The sequence below is a fragment of the Zootoca vivipara genome, chromosome 16, assembly GCF_965207765.1.
Source record: "Zootoca vivipara chromosome 16, rZooViv2.hap1.1, whole genome shotgun sequence".
NCBI classification, from domain to species: domain Eukaryota; kingdom Metazoa; phylum Chordata; class Lepidosauria; order Squamata; family Lacertidae; genus Zootoca; species Zootoca vivipara.
The window spans coordinates 34,313,813-34,328,570 of NC_142599.1; the positions used below are offsets into that span (position 1 = coordinate 34,313,813).

Below are 14,758 nucleotides of genomic sequence, written 5' to 3' on the forward strand. Positions count from 1 at the left end.
TAAGTAAGGGAAGCCTGAAAGTCTCACTTTCCACACTTGATTCCCAGAAACTGGTATCAAGAGACACCCTGCCTTCGACTGTATGGGGAGAAAACAACCATCGTGCCTAGTAGCCACTGGCAGCGGTATCCCCCATGGTCATTTCCAGTCCTCTTTGTAAAAGCCATCCAAGTTAGTGAGCCACCTCCCTCCCCTCTCTCACCTCTGCCTCGCCCGCGGCCTCGTCGCCCTCTCTCTGTGCCTCTTCCAGTGGGGCCGGCTGTCTTGCCACTGTCCAGTCCATTCTCCTGGCCCCGAACTAGAAGACACAAAACCGCACTAGTAAGTTTCCAGCGTGTTGAGTGCGTTGGGGGGGGCGGGGGCGTGCAAGGCTCGAATGCAGTGCTGAATGAATTGAGGATTCTTGAGCGACCTGCAATGCAGCTGGCAGAAGCTGAATTGGCCAAGGGGTTCCCCTGCCCATCAGGTGCACCCTCTGGGAAGTTCAACCTCTTGCCAGGGGAGAGGTGAGCGGTGACAATCCACACATGACCCCCTTCCTCTACTGCAGGAGAAGCAACCCACGCCATTTGGTTCCCGTTTTCCCAGCCCTGCCCTGCAATATGCTCATGTCTAAATTTTACAGACTCAGCGTCCTCAATTTCCCTTGGGGGTCTTTGGAATGAACCATCTGCTTTTTAAAGGAATGGAGATATGTGGTCTTCAGATGAAAATAAAGTACAATCCATAGGTTGCGAAACAGATGCTGTAAAGGGGGTTGCGTGGTCTTGTTGTTTTTGTTTTAAAGAAGCTACAAACACCCAAGCAAAACACATCTTCACAGTTGGCTTGTGAAATGGCATTTGGATAAACAGGTCTCAATTTTTTAAAAAACAAAAAACCCTAAGGATCCCGATTTCCCCAAACACCTGGATATTTGAAACATGTTGTTGCCTCCCAAGCAGAGCTAGCTATTTAAAAAAACAAAAACAAATTGTGGAGCAGGAATTCAAAATGTGATTATTCTTCAAGCTCCGCACATGGCAATGCCAGGTACAACAGGGGAGACAGGGAAGCCATAACTGCCCCCACACTGCACATCTCTGGCCGTGAGGTTTTAATCATCTGCTACCTTTCCTCTCGTCTCGTTGCCCCACCCCACCCCGGCAGCTATTCTGCACAAAGTCGCGACTCGTACACTCTCTTCCGCGGCTCGTCCCTCGGCCCCTTCTTGGCAATCCGCCTCGTCGCCGGCTGAAGTCCCGCTCCCTCTCTCGGTTCTCTTTGCTTTCTTCGCTGGGTTCCGTCTGCCCGCTGTCTTTCTGTCCTGAAACCCCCTTCTTCTTCCCAACCATCTCCCAGGAGTGCTGCAAAGGGAGAGGTGAGATTTATTCCCACTCCCCATGCCATGTAACACATGTTCAATTTCACAGATGCATGCAAGAAACATTCTACAGGTTTCACTGACGTTGATCATATTATTTTTCAAAAAGCACTGTAGAGGAGAGATGCTTCTGCTGACCCCTATAAAACAGTGTACCAGGTGTGGGGAGTAGCTGGCTCTCGATGTTGCTGGACTACAACTCCCATCATCCCCAGCTAGCATTGCTAATGGTCAAGGATGACTGCGATTACAGCTCAGCAACAGCCAGAGGGCCAAAGATTCCCTTCACCTGCATTTTTTCCAGGGATTCTTGGCCTCTGCACAAGAGCCCCATGATTCACAACTTGACAACTGTGTACTCATGGAGCTGCAGTGAGAGGGGGAAAGTATTTGATCCCCTGCTAAATTTGCCCGTTTGCCCTCTGACGAAAAAATGATGAGTCCATAATTTTAATGGTAGGTTTCTTGTAGCTGCGAGAGACAGAATAACAACAGGAAAACCCCCAGAAGATAAAAGGTCTGAAGGACAGTAGACCGGCCCCCTGCTGAAAATGTTTGCTGACCCCTGGGCTAAGCAGAGAGGCCTGGAGTGGGGCATGCAGCCCCTCGGGCTGCTGTTCTCCCTCCCCGCCATAGACCCACACTTAACTTTAATTTAAACCACACTATCCTACACGGATTTTATAGTGCCCTATGACCTGACTTTTCAACATCTCCCCCTCCGCAGATCTGCTTCGCTCTGTCAGCTTTTCTCCTGGGTCCCCCCCCCTCTCTCTCTCTTTCTCTCCTTTCAAACTCCCATCATCTACAGTCAACACAGCCAGTCATGAGGGATGATGGGAATTGTAGTCTAGCACAGATAGGAGAACGGGGCATGCCTTGAGCAGCCTCATCTTCCGAGACATGGGTTCTACATACGGGCTGCCTTTCTCCCCTCCCCAACGCTACTCCCTTCGCCCAGCAGAGAATAAAAAAAGGCCTTTGCAGCCCGTAACTCCACTCTTGCTAACCAAGCCCCACAAAGCCGCAGATTTACCGTGTCCGGGTTGCCTTCCAACAGCACATTGATGGCTCTGTTGACATCCCCATTGCAGTCGTGCAAGGCGATGACACACTCATCCTGGTTCTTGCCCGTGATGTCGATCAGCTGCCAAGGGAGAAACAACAAAGCGTAAGGCCATCTGTTGACTTGGCTGGAACCTGTCACCAGTTACGGGACTTCAAACCCTGAACCAGAGTGCCTCCCTCAAGCTATCCAAAGCAACCATGAGTGTGTCCATCGTGTTCCTCTCTCCCAGGAGACATCAAAGACAACTGGTAGGGCAAGGAGTTAAAAGGCACACTCTCCTTGGAGAAACAGTCTTCCCCTCTCTTCGTGTGCTCCAGCATCCCCCCAAAACGTACTTGTTTCACTTTCTCCTCAAAGTCAGCATCGTTGTGGTCGGATATCATCTGTGCAAGTCGGATTTGCTCTGCAGTGGCCTGTGGAGACAAGGGCCAGAGGTGGAAGCGTTAGAATTAAACAGGACAGAAAGACAACAAGTTAGCCCTGTAAGTGGGGTGTCTGGCTTGGAGCAGGGAATCTGTCTGAGTAAAGAATGAGCTGGACACTGCCATTCGCTCTGCCCTCAGATCTGAATTGGGTGCTTCCAAGGCCAGGCAGCCACAGACATCAGTGAGGGAGGAGGGCAAAGCCACAAAGCTCCCACCTTCAAGTTACGAGGGAAGAGCTGCGCAAAGCCCTGCCCTACGGGCGTAGACATTTATCACCTGCTCAGCTTCCAGAGCTGATAGGGAGGAATTTTCTCATACAGACACTCAGAATCTGCATAGACACAACTATATAACTACATTATTCAGAACTGTAACTTTAAGAATTCACACCCAAGCTTGCTTCTACTCTCCCTAACCCTTGTCTTAAGATTGTAAACCCAAGGAGCAGGGACTGGTTTGTGCAAGCTGCTCTGCTTTTTGGCTAAGAAGCAGAGTACAAATACACTGGGACTAACACTGAGACTAACACACTGGGACTAAGACTGAGAGGTTTTAGTCCTCAGTTAAGGGTGAGGATCCAGAGTGCAGTCTAAAGTAGGGATGAGATGAATTAAATGCTCTCTCATCATGTCATCTAGTCGTCTGTTCTGATCTCTGTTAAACAAGGATAAAGGCTTGTTGCGGGTATCAACATAAGAGCTCAACTCCTCTATGTTCTCCTCTCTTATTAATTTGCTATTAATTTTCTATTTCTCATACACATCAATAGCACAACGTGCTTCCATGGAATGCAGGTTAATAGATTCATGGAAAAGCAGAGGTTCTGGAACAAAAAGGATAAGATATTGTCCCCTTTTGCAGCCTCTCTTCCCCTCTCTGTGTCCCAACTGGAAAAAACCCAAACGTTGGAAAACTGTAATAAAAACGAATAATACAAAATATAACAAAGTGATAAGGGATACAGCCTGCATATATAGGCAACTGGTTGGGCTTATCAAATGGTGGAGGTTTCAAAAGCTTTTCACTGCCCAGGCAACCAGATGTTTTATCCAGATATCCCAACAGGTTCAGCAGTCAGTGACCGGGAAATTAGTCCTTTCACCTGCCGCACTTATCAAGAAAGTTTGAAAACTGTTTTCTCTTTAAAAAGGTAGAAGGCGTAAGAAAAGTCTTCGCTTCTCCTTCCGATTCCTCCTGTGTTTGCCCGCAAAGCCAGAACTTTGCCTCAGCTCCTAAGCATGCACGCTAAGAGCAGCCCAAAAGGGCGCGGAGGAGTTTTCCTTTGTCTCATGGGAAAGACGTTAGGCCAGCATGCTCTTAGTCACAACGGAAAAAAGGAAAAGGTAAGGGAGCCAAGAGGACTCCTCCCCTCCCAAAGCCAACTGGTTTCCATGGACACCCTGCCCTGCTCCGCCCTCACCTGTGGCCTCTGTTTGTGCTGTGCCTGGTTCTGCGTCTGCTCCCAGCTTCCCCGGGCTCGGTTAGTGCCCACCGATGTCATCATTTACAGTATATACAAATAACAGTATTTACAAGGTAGAACTCTGTGGAGTGGAGAGAAGAAAAAGTGTTTTTTTATCTTTAAGGAAACGGGCAAGCAGATGGCCCAGCCACATTTTGCCAACACATCCCCTTTTGTGATTAACATGGAAGAACCAACCGCTGATCCCTTAAGTCAAGGGGTCAAATATTCCTTCTCCCAGTTCTGCCCCACCTCCCAGTACAAATTGCCTTCTTAAAACCATCAGCTCATGAGGACTCGCATCTCCCAGGTGCAGAGCCCACTCCTCAAATCCTTCAGACACTCGCCAGTTCTTAAAGGGGAGAGTTCCGAGCTTGTTCTCAGCTTTGGGTGAAAAAGCCTTTGATAAAACCCATCTCCTCAAGGAAAGTTTCCATGACCAATGGAAAGTTACAGGTTGGTGTTGCAACAAAAAAAAGGAAAAGGAAAAGGGAACTTTGACAAGTTGGCATCTCAGAGCAGGGCAGCGACATTCTCCAGCTGAGTTGCATCCTGCAACCCTCAGAGCTGGTCACCAGGGAGTCGTCCTCGCAAGATCAGAGTTTGAAGCGAGAGTTGAACCAGGGTCTTTCTTGGTCCTCGGGCTCAGATTTTGGCCCGAAGACCACACTAGCTTTCAACAAGAATGCTTTATAAAATGGCAAGAGGAGGTCCTCATAAATCTGCGCTGCCCTGCCTAAAAACAGTGGCACAAACACTCTGGAAATTTGCATCCTGGCAGATGCATTTAACCAAGAACGCCTACAAACGCAAGAGACAGCATACATTTCATAAAACCTACACCTATTAAGTTTGAGAGGAGGACCATAGTTCAGGGGCACCAGCTTCAATCCCTGTCATTTCCAGGTTGTGCTGGGAAAAGGCTCCCTTGCCAGAAACCCTGGAAAGCTGCTGCCTGTCAGTGTAGACAGTACTGATCTGGATGAGCTAATGACCTGACTTCCTAAGTTCATTAGCAGGTTATTATTCACAGAGACCAATGCTGACCAAATCAGATACTGTACAAAGAAATCCAACTAAACGATGGGTTCTATTAGAAATGACAATTCCCCCCCATGACTTAACAAGACACTGTGGCCAGTGGGAGGGCGGGGGTGGGCCAGTGTTTTTCATCAGTCTCCCCTTCCTCCTGTTTCAAAAAAAACTGCTTGGGAGAGTAAAGGGGCCCTGGTACTTCATGGGCTGAAGCATGGCCATATTTTATACTAGGTGATTGCAGGGGAACAGAAACAACAGAACTGAATATTGATATTTTTTTCTTGCAGTAGAGATGAGAGCGAGAAAACTTTTGCAGTTCAAGGGCCACATTCCCTCACAGACAACCTTCCAGGGGCCACATGTGCAGGGCCAGAGGAAGATATGGGCAGAGCAACACATGCAACTGTTTAACATTATATCAGGGATGGGGAGACGTTTTGACCCCTAGATGCTACTGAATTACAATTCCCTAACCATAGGTGTGCTGACCGGGGCTGATGAGAACCGAAGTCTAACAACCTCTGGAGGGCCAAATGCGTTATATAGTAGGTGAGAGTCCAGCCACACAAGAACCAGAGATTCCTGCACACCGTTCTATATTCAGCTAGGCAAGAAGCATTGCCACAGTTAAATGGTACATTCCAACCAGGGAAAAGCCCTTGAATAGGGTGCAGAGCAGTGGCATGGTCTGGGACAGGGGTCTCCAAACTAAGGCCCGGGGGCCGGATGCGGCCCAATCGCCTTCTAAATCTGGCCCGCGGACGGTCCAGGAATCAGCATGTTTTTACATGAGTAGAATGTGTCCTTTTATTTAAAATCCATCTCTGGGTTATTTGTGGGGCCTGCCTGGTGTTTCTACATGAGTAGAATGTGTCCTTTTATTTAAAATCCATCTCTGGGTTATTTGTGGGGTATAGAAATTTGTTCATTTCCCCCCCAAAATATAGTCCGGCCCCCCACAAGGTCTGAGGGACAGTGGACCGGCCCCCTGCTGAAAAAGTTTGCTGACCCCTGGTCTGGGAAGAGTCCCAAGGGCCCCGGGATTGAGGTTTTCCATCCCTGCAATAGGGGGACTGTGCTTCCAACAGAGATTGCAGGAGAGCAAGACAAAGAGAGAAGGAAACAATTTCTCTCACACCAATATGAGAACAATGTTCTATGAGGCCACCAGAAAGGAAGGCATGCTTGGAACTGGCTTGCTCCAACAACTACCTACTGTTCCTTAGGGAATTCTGGCATCTACATGCAGAATGACCACAAAAATACAGCAATTATTCCCAAGCGATGGGAGTCGTGGGCAAGCGGCTCACGTGGCTCTCGGGATCCTTAGTGGCGCATGCTAGGGGCAACTGAGCACAGAAGTGGCAGACAAAGTTACAAAGTGGTCTGGAACAAGGGATGAAAACTCCCATTGGTGGGTCAGTGCCGCCTGTACACTCTTATCACAGGCTACAGCCACAGGCAACTGAGGACAAAGCATTATGACCTGCTTGTCCCACATGGATGCAAGACAAGCTGCAGAGCACATACATGATTTGCACACACAGAAGGTCCTAGGTTTAGTCTCCAGCAAACAAGGTTTAAAGGATCCCAGGTAGCAGGCAGAGCCAGCCTGACCAAACTCAGATATATAAGCTAATGACCAAACGGCACCTTAAACCTAGGTTGCAGTCACCACAATGGCATGTCTAGATTTGTTATCATTATTATTATTCATTTCATTTCTATACTGTTCTATATCTTAAAGGAAAAGTCAAAGCAACATTTGACAACACATTAAAACATCAAATAAAACAACAATCCAGATTAAAACAAATTCAAGCTTCAAGGAAAATATTTCAGGTCCTTATGTAAGTGACATTTTGCTTTCCCCATATTTATTTATTTACCTACTTAATTTATAGAGCTGCCCGGTAGCAGAAGGACTCTAGGCAGCCAGTGTGGTGTAGTGGTTATTAGAGTGTTGGACTAGTACTTTGGAGACCAGGGTTCAATCCCCACTCAGCCATGAAGCTCACTGGGTGACCTTGAGTCAGTTGCAACCTCTTAACCTACCTCATAGGGCTGTTGTAGGGATTAACTGAGGAGGGGGAGGTGAACCATGGACTCCTTGGAGAAAAGGGTGGGATATAAATAAATGCAACAAATGAGCTCTTCTGATTAAGAAAACTGGAGGGGCCAGCCAGATGGAGATGTCAGTTGCTAACCCAGCACCCAGAGACCTCCATGTGGTCGCAATTGGACCCACGCCAGTCGCAAAACGCACCTGGCGCCTGGCTAATTTCTAGCACTGAGCTTGTCTGCTGGAGGAAGTCAGGCAGGAGGCAGGAAAGGCCTTGGAGGCCTGCTGCCCTTAAGTGTGGTAGACAGACAAAAGACTCCGCTGGTACTCCAGGTGGGTTTTATACACGGAAAAGGGAGGGTTTCGCACCACCCTGTCTTTGCCTCGAACAGTAAAATGTCTTGGTAAAGACTCCTCCCTGACCAAAACCCTGGAGAGTTGCTGCCAGTCAGGAATAGACTATTCTGAGTTAAATGAACCAATGGTCTGACTCGAGATAAGGCAACTTCCCTTGCTTGGTGGGAAAGGCCATAGCTCAGTGAAGTGAGGTCAGGCTGCAGCTAAACAACTGTTTTTCAGCATTGAGTTAAGCAGCTCTGCATACAGAACACAGACTTTTAACCCTCATTTCTGCAGGATGGCTTCAGGACAGAGTCCCCCCCCCCCAAAAAAAATCCTCACAGCTTCAACAAAGTCGAAAACCTTGCTGAAGACAAACCTCTTGGGCCCAGCAGCCTGTAGTCACGGTTTGTGTTAAAATAAGTTGGCTTTTGTAGTTCAGAGTCTGTTTTACTTGAATTTTCTTTAAAAAAAAACAAAGATGGGAGAACATTAAGAACAATTAGCATGAACCTGTTCCGCATGCAATATGCCATAACAGAGTTTTATTTTTAGACCTTTCCAAAAAGGTTGGGAACGACGTCACTGCCCAAGACCTTGGGGAGCTGCTGCCAGTCAGAGCAGCCCTGATGGATCTCAGCAAATGTCTAGCATCCATTCCAGCAGCCTACTCCACATAACCAGACAGATATGTCCCAAGACAGCCGCAATAACAGGACAGAAAAGTGAGAGCAACAGGGATCCAGAGACAGACAGATTTCAAATTAGCCATCATGGCTAATAGGCCTCTCCCTCCTCCATCAATCTGTCTCATCCCCTTCTAAAGTTATCCAAACCAGCAGCCTTCATCAAATTCTACTGTGCTGAATCCTACAAATTAATGCAGCTTCAATTAGTTTATGTATAATGCAGCTTCAAAATACTCAGATGACATTGAGGTGGCTCTCTTCCCCTACACTCCTTTTTGGTCCTTACAAATTATGGGGCCTTCAAAGGGAAGCACTGTGGGGCTATTTATGCTCAGGTCCTGACCATAAATACCTTTCTGATTTGGCATAAAAAAGAGCTTCAGTGCACTTCCTGTATTACAACGCCAGTGGCTTCCATCTCGTGGGTAGAATAAACTTCCTGTTTATACGCGAGTAGGCCTTTGAGTCAATTACAGAAATCTATAGTTATCCATTGCTTTCATATAAGAAGTTCCATTCCCACACAGGTCTGGGGGCTTATAGGGGTGCCCTCAGCACCCACAGCTGGGAATTTGGAGAGAATCCAACTAGATTTCTTAATCCCTACAGATCACTGCACCATCAAGAATAAGAGTTAAACAGTGGAATTACACGAGACTGGACACCACGGAAACTCACTACCAAGAACCACCTTCAGCGCAAGAAGCCAAATTTCAAGACAGACACTGATAATCTGGAGAAGATTTTGCAGAGAGAGAAAAGAAACTCAGAAAGAACACAGAAAGATCCAGACAAGCTGTGTGCGGGGGAAATGCTGAAAATACCTATATAGATAGCGAAAGAAAATAGAGATGAAGGATGTAATGTGATGAGTTTCTTTAAAGGAGAACAGCCACGATTATCTGAGGTCACAGTTAGGGCCAGGATGAAAAGCTATGGGTTTCAGTTCACTCGGGAGATTTAAGTATTAGAAACAATGTTTATACAATGCTCAAAGCCTTCCATCCACACTACTTCAACCATCTTTAAAATAATTAGGAAGATTGGTCAGTGCTAGGATTCCCATTATTACTATTCAGTACGAACTGATAAGGCAGTGTTGCTCTCCCAATGGAAATTTATTCCTAAATATCTGACACCACATACTATCCAAAGATGATCAAGAGCACTGCTGATGTTCAGATCACAGCTTGAATTCTTAATCACTACACAAAGAAAAAGTTCCACAGATGCCCCAAAGCCCTGCTTCACACCCTTTTCATGCAGAAGACCCGAGGTTTAATCCCAGGTAGGGCCAGGAGACCCCTGTTGGAAACTCCAGAGAGCCACTGCTACCCAGTGTGGAGACAATACTGAGCTAGCTGGACTAATGGACTGAGTAGCTTTCTATGTTCCAAACAAAGTCTCCCAGAGCAATACGCAGTCTTCTTTTCATAAGTTTGAAGGAAAGGCTGCCATGAGTCTGACAGACCCTTTAGTGATTAATACCCCCATGTCAAAGAAGAGATCTGGTCCCACAAAGCATCTTCTGGGACTCCAAGGTTCTAAGAACAAAGCAATAAGATGGTTATTCTTTGCTGGAGAGAATAGATACTGGGAAAGGCCAGTGATGCTGACAGGGTGTTTATGCTTCTGGCAACCTAAGCAGGCAAACTTCACAGCTATAGATGGAAAAACACAGGTACACGCAAAAAACAAAGCAAGCTTCCCTTTAGCAAAACTTTTTTTGTACCTAAGGGTGCAGTTTTCTGTGACTTAGCCCCACTGAAGTAAGTCAGTGAGATGTGGTTTGGAGTCATAGGACTGGACTGCACAGGAAATCACAATGCAAACACACTTTACTAAAAAGCTATACACCTTCACCCTGAAACTTGTTTGTGTCCATATATATATATATATATATATATATATATATATATTTGTAAACATGATTTATTCATTAGTAGTAGTAATAGTACTGGTGGTAGTAGCAATAAAATCTAAAATGGATCTTATCTGCTGGACTCTATTTTCTCAATATGAAAAAGTTTACGGTATCATTTTGGCTAGTTACAAGAACCGCCTTAGGAGAGAAATAATGGCAAAAGTGTTGACTTTTGTTGTGTGATGCCTGAGCCCTTAAACTCCTAAAGCATGGATGGGGAACCTTTGGCCCTCCAGAAGTTGCTAGACTGCAATTCCCATCATCCCATAACCATTGGGCATGCTGAGGCTGATGGGAGATGAAGTCCAACAACTTGTTCTATAGAGCAAGGGAGGGAAAAGGAATATTAGCACAAATCCCAAGGCTCAGAAAGGAGAAACAAATAAATAAGCAAAAAGCAGTCACTGGTTCTGTTCCTCGTTTGTGAGACAAAAATTAACAGCAGCCTAGGTTACAGAGGGATTGCTGCAAGGATGAAACTGTTCAATCTACTGTCCGTTAAAAGCACAGAGGCTGCAAAATTAAACCCACTTACCTGGGAGCAAACCTCATTGACCCCATCACTCCTAAAGTAGGCATGGTTAGGATTGCAATGTACATTATTAAGAATCACTTTCTGAGAAGCAAGAACTTAGGTTGAAGAAGCCAGGCAGAAGAGAAGATGCTGAAAGGCAAGAACAGCAGTGTTTGTGCTGCACTGATGCAAGTTCTCTGCACAAAAAGAGGGCCTTTCAAAGGATGGGAAGCAGAAGCAGCATGATAAGCAAGAACTGGAGCTGCAGGTAGTCAGCTTTCTCAAAGGCACCAAATCTCAACAGAAATTGCCATGTGGAAAGTGGAGGCCCTAGAAATGGTACTGGTCACTTGGAGCAGATGGCCTGGCCGGCGGGGGCAGTGAAGAAAGAAGAGTGACGGAGATCAACATAAACTCCCTAGGTTTGACGAAAAATGAGCTAGCTGCCCTGCAATACAAGCAGAAACACCATTACACAAACCCCACTGAGTGACAGAATCCTCAGGAGAATAGTGGTAGTTAGCTTTTAAAGGCAGGACAACAAGAAGCTCTGCAGTATTTGAAGTATCTTTTCGTAAACACCACACCCTCTGGATTGAAAGCTTCCGGCACCGAGGGAATCTTGGTTCTTTCAGTGCCCCATCTGTCTGCCTGGCACTAGAGCACTTCGCAAAGTGTCCTAGCCAAAGTCGCAAGAATAGGCTTCGGAGACCTGGATTCGAGAAACTGTTCAGTCACAATGTTCACCAAGGCCAGTTGTGCTGTTTCATCCTCAAGCAACAACAGTGAGGATTAAGTAGAGGAAGGTAACCCTCCCACATAAGGGGGGGGCACATCCTGAATTCTTTAAAGGAAGGGCAGTATCCAAAAATATTTTTAAAATCCAAGGACACAGCTAGGAGTTTAAGAAACAGTCCAGAAAATGTTTTAGAAAAATAAAGCGGGGGAGTTTTATAGCCAGTTAACAGTTTATTCAGAGGTTAAGTACCACTTGCATGAGGTATCTTTATAGGAAGGGATGCACTGAGTTGCAGTCTAGCAGCTCAAACTTACAAAGTAATAAGGTGAGAAGAGTCTTGCAAGATCTGGCCAAAGGCCCATCTAGTCCTGCATCTTGTTCTCAAAGTGGCAACTAAACACCTCTGAGAAGCCCACAAGATGGGCCTCAGCAGAAGTGCAATGATCCTTAGGAAACTGGTATTCAGAGGTCTTTGATAAGGGAGGACATATAGAGCTATGATGATTTGTAGCCACGAAAGAGACTCATCTTCTGAAGTTCCAGCAGCACCAGTCCTCAGGAAACCAGCATTCAGAGGCCTTTGATATGGGACGAAATATATAACCATGATGACTTGTAGCCACTGATAAGACTCATCCGCCATAGTCCTGCTTTGTACAATGGAGCTTGCCTCTTTACTTAAGCGCTCAAAGGACTGCAGCTAGAAGCAGCCCAACCTAGCTTCAGTTACTCGGAAACAGAACGCTGCTGCAAACTTGGCACAAGCTGTTGTTTCTTCCCCCCCCCACAAAAAAAAACTAAAGAAGACGAGATTGAGGAACTTTCTCTCCTCCCCTGACTTTTTAAATCGTTTCCACGTGCAGGTTTTTAAGGGCTACTTGGGGAATGTTTACAGATCTGTGGGCGGTGGGGACAGAAAAGAGAAGTTTCCCCACCGCCACCAGCCAAATTTACCAGCTTTTTACACCTCGGTGGGGGGGGGGGGACGGGACAGAGAGAAACAAGCGGTCTTGGGAGGAACGAACAATGGACCCGGCTTTCTAGAGAGGAAAAGATAACTCTCCCCCACCTTCGCAGGAAGCTCCCCCCAGGCCTGGTTGTCCGGGAAGAAGGATCAGGTTGGAGTGAAGGGTGGGGTTGTGTTTGCGGTAAAGGCTTTGGAGTGGTGGTTGGGGGGGTGGAGAGTTGGAAAAAAAGACTCCTCACTCTCTTTTCCCCGGTCCACGGAGCTCTCTGGAAGCGGAAACAGCCCAGAGGGCCTCAAGGTGGGGCGAGGAGGAATGCTTTAAAAATAGTGATGAGAGTAATAACCATAGTAAAAAGAAGGGGGGAGTGGTTTACCTACCCAGAGGTTGTGGGGAAAGGATCGACCTCGAAGAAGTTTGAGCGGGGGAAAAATCGGTCCCGCCTGGTTCAGCCCGACTCAGCCCCTCCCTGGCCCAGCCTGGCGCGCTACGCAAGTCCCCGGCTTCGCTCTGGCCGACTAGGCCGCGGTGGCGCTCGAGACCGGAACTCTCCCCTCCTCACGCCCCCTTCCCCCGCCCTCGCTCCCTCCCTCCCTCGGAAGGCCCAGCAGCTCCACCGTCTCCTGGAACAATTACTGCCTGCCGGACTTTCCCCCTTCTACTCACTCTCCACGGAAAGCTCCTTTTTTAAGCCCAGGGGAGGGGGGGAAAATCCCCTCACAAAGTACAGATATACATATAGATATACATATATAAGTATGTATTAAGGAAGGAATTTATTATTATGATATGGTGGGTGGGGGGAAAGGGGCGGGATCGCCGCTTAAAGGGCCCGCGCGCAATTCCCGGCGCGGCCGCCAACTTTACCTGATTCTCCACCGCCTCCTCCTCCTCCGCCGCCGCCGCCACACACACTGACAACTAACCCAACGCGGCCGCGGCCGCCCCTTTGCCCCCACCACGTGACGAGCGCGCGCGGGGATTGGAGGGAGGGCCGCGGCGCGGCTTCGGGCCGCGTCACGTGACGGGCGGCGGCGAGGGAGGCTGGGCCACGCCCCCTTTCTGTTGTCCGTCAGAGTTCGCCCGCTCTTCGTCTTTATCCCGGCGCGCTTTCGGACTCTTCCCCGCCCATCGCAACCTCCCCACCCCCACCCCGAACGTTTTCCCTGGCCCCGCCTTCTTAAAGGAATCACGTCACGCCTCCCTGCGAGAACTCACATGGCCAAGGATGAAAAAGGGGAGGTGGGTATATGGGATAGGGATGCAGTTATCGTCAGCGAACGCTTCCGGTTCTCGTTGGACACGGCGGGTTTCGTGGAACTATGTTTTACTCAAGAGTAGACCCTAATTTGACCAAACTGCGGGAGGCAGTTTGCGAACATGAGTTTGACCAAACTGCGGGATAAAAAAATTCCTTCAGTAGCACCTTAAAGACCAACTAAGTTTATATTTTGGTATGAGCTTTGTGCATGCACACGAAAGCTCATACCAAAATATAAACTTAGTTGGTCTTTAAGGTCCTACTGAAGGAATTTTTTTATTTTGCTTCGACTCAGACCAACACGGCTACCTACCTGTAACTCAAACTGCGGGAGGCAGTGCAAGACAGGAGTGCCTGGCGTGCTATGGTCCATGGGGTCACGAAGAGTCGGACACGTGCTATGGTCCATGGGGTCACGAAGAGTCGGACACGACTAAAGGACTAAACAACAACAACAACAGACCCTAATTGAAATTCATATGCCTAAGCTGTTTATTTATTTAATGTATTATTATACAGTACTAGTCATGTCTATTGATTCCAATGGGTCTGCTTTGAGTAGGACTACTGGGTGCAACTCGGTACCAGACAACCCAATCAGATGCGCTGGATACAAATAATAAAACTGTTGTTGTGTTTTAGACCTTTTTTTGAGGAGGCAGCGGAGAGAGGACTTCAACTAGGAAACTGGTGTAGCGTAGCAATATAGTTTAACTATATTTGTTTTTTAAGTTTTGCTGCTTTTATGTTTTATTGCTAGTTTATTAACTGCACAACTAAGAAAGTTTTCTGATTAAGTGATCTTTACATATTTCTATAAATTATAAAACAATAAAAGCGATTGAACCTTAAAGCATGGGTTTGGGGAAAACTACGGTAGTACAGTGGGTTAGGACCTACGATTCCCA

At 47.2% G+C, this 14,758-nt stretch overlaps 1 protein-coding gene across 22 annotated transcripts in view; it reads right to left on the reverse strand.

Annotated features, from left to right (window-relative positions):
- Positions 1-14,186, reverse strand: part of UBAP2L (ubiquitin associated protein 2 like) — a 44,456-nt gene extending 30,270 nt beyond the window's left edge. For 13 of the 22 annotated variants that reach the window (XM_035097752.3, XM_088660022.1, XM_088660021.1 and 10 more), the window contains exons 1-6: positions 13,457-13,556; positions 4,278-4,401; positions 2,768-2,845; positions 2,400-2,510; positions 1,178-1,346; positions 203-298 (exon numbers count right to left, since the gene is read on the reverse strand). In XM_035097752.3, coding sequence (XP_034953643.3) covers positions 203-298; positions 1,178-1,346; positions 2,400-2,510; positions 2,768-2,845; positions 4,278-4,361 — 538 coding nt within the window. In that variant the 5' untranslated portion in view covers positions 4,362-4,401; positions 13,457-13,556. Of the gene's footprint in view, positions 1-202; positions 299-1,177; positions 1,347-2,399; positions 2,511-2,767; positions 2,846-4,277; positions 4,402-12,969; positions 13,123-13,255; positions 13,343-13,456; positions 13,661-14,163 lie in introns of those variants that run through there. The other 9 variants (XM_035097751.3, XM_088660025.1, XM_088660024.1 and 6 more) reach the window with 5 other exon arrangements.
- Positions 14,187-14,758: the final 572 nt, after the last annotated feature.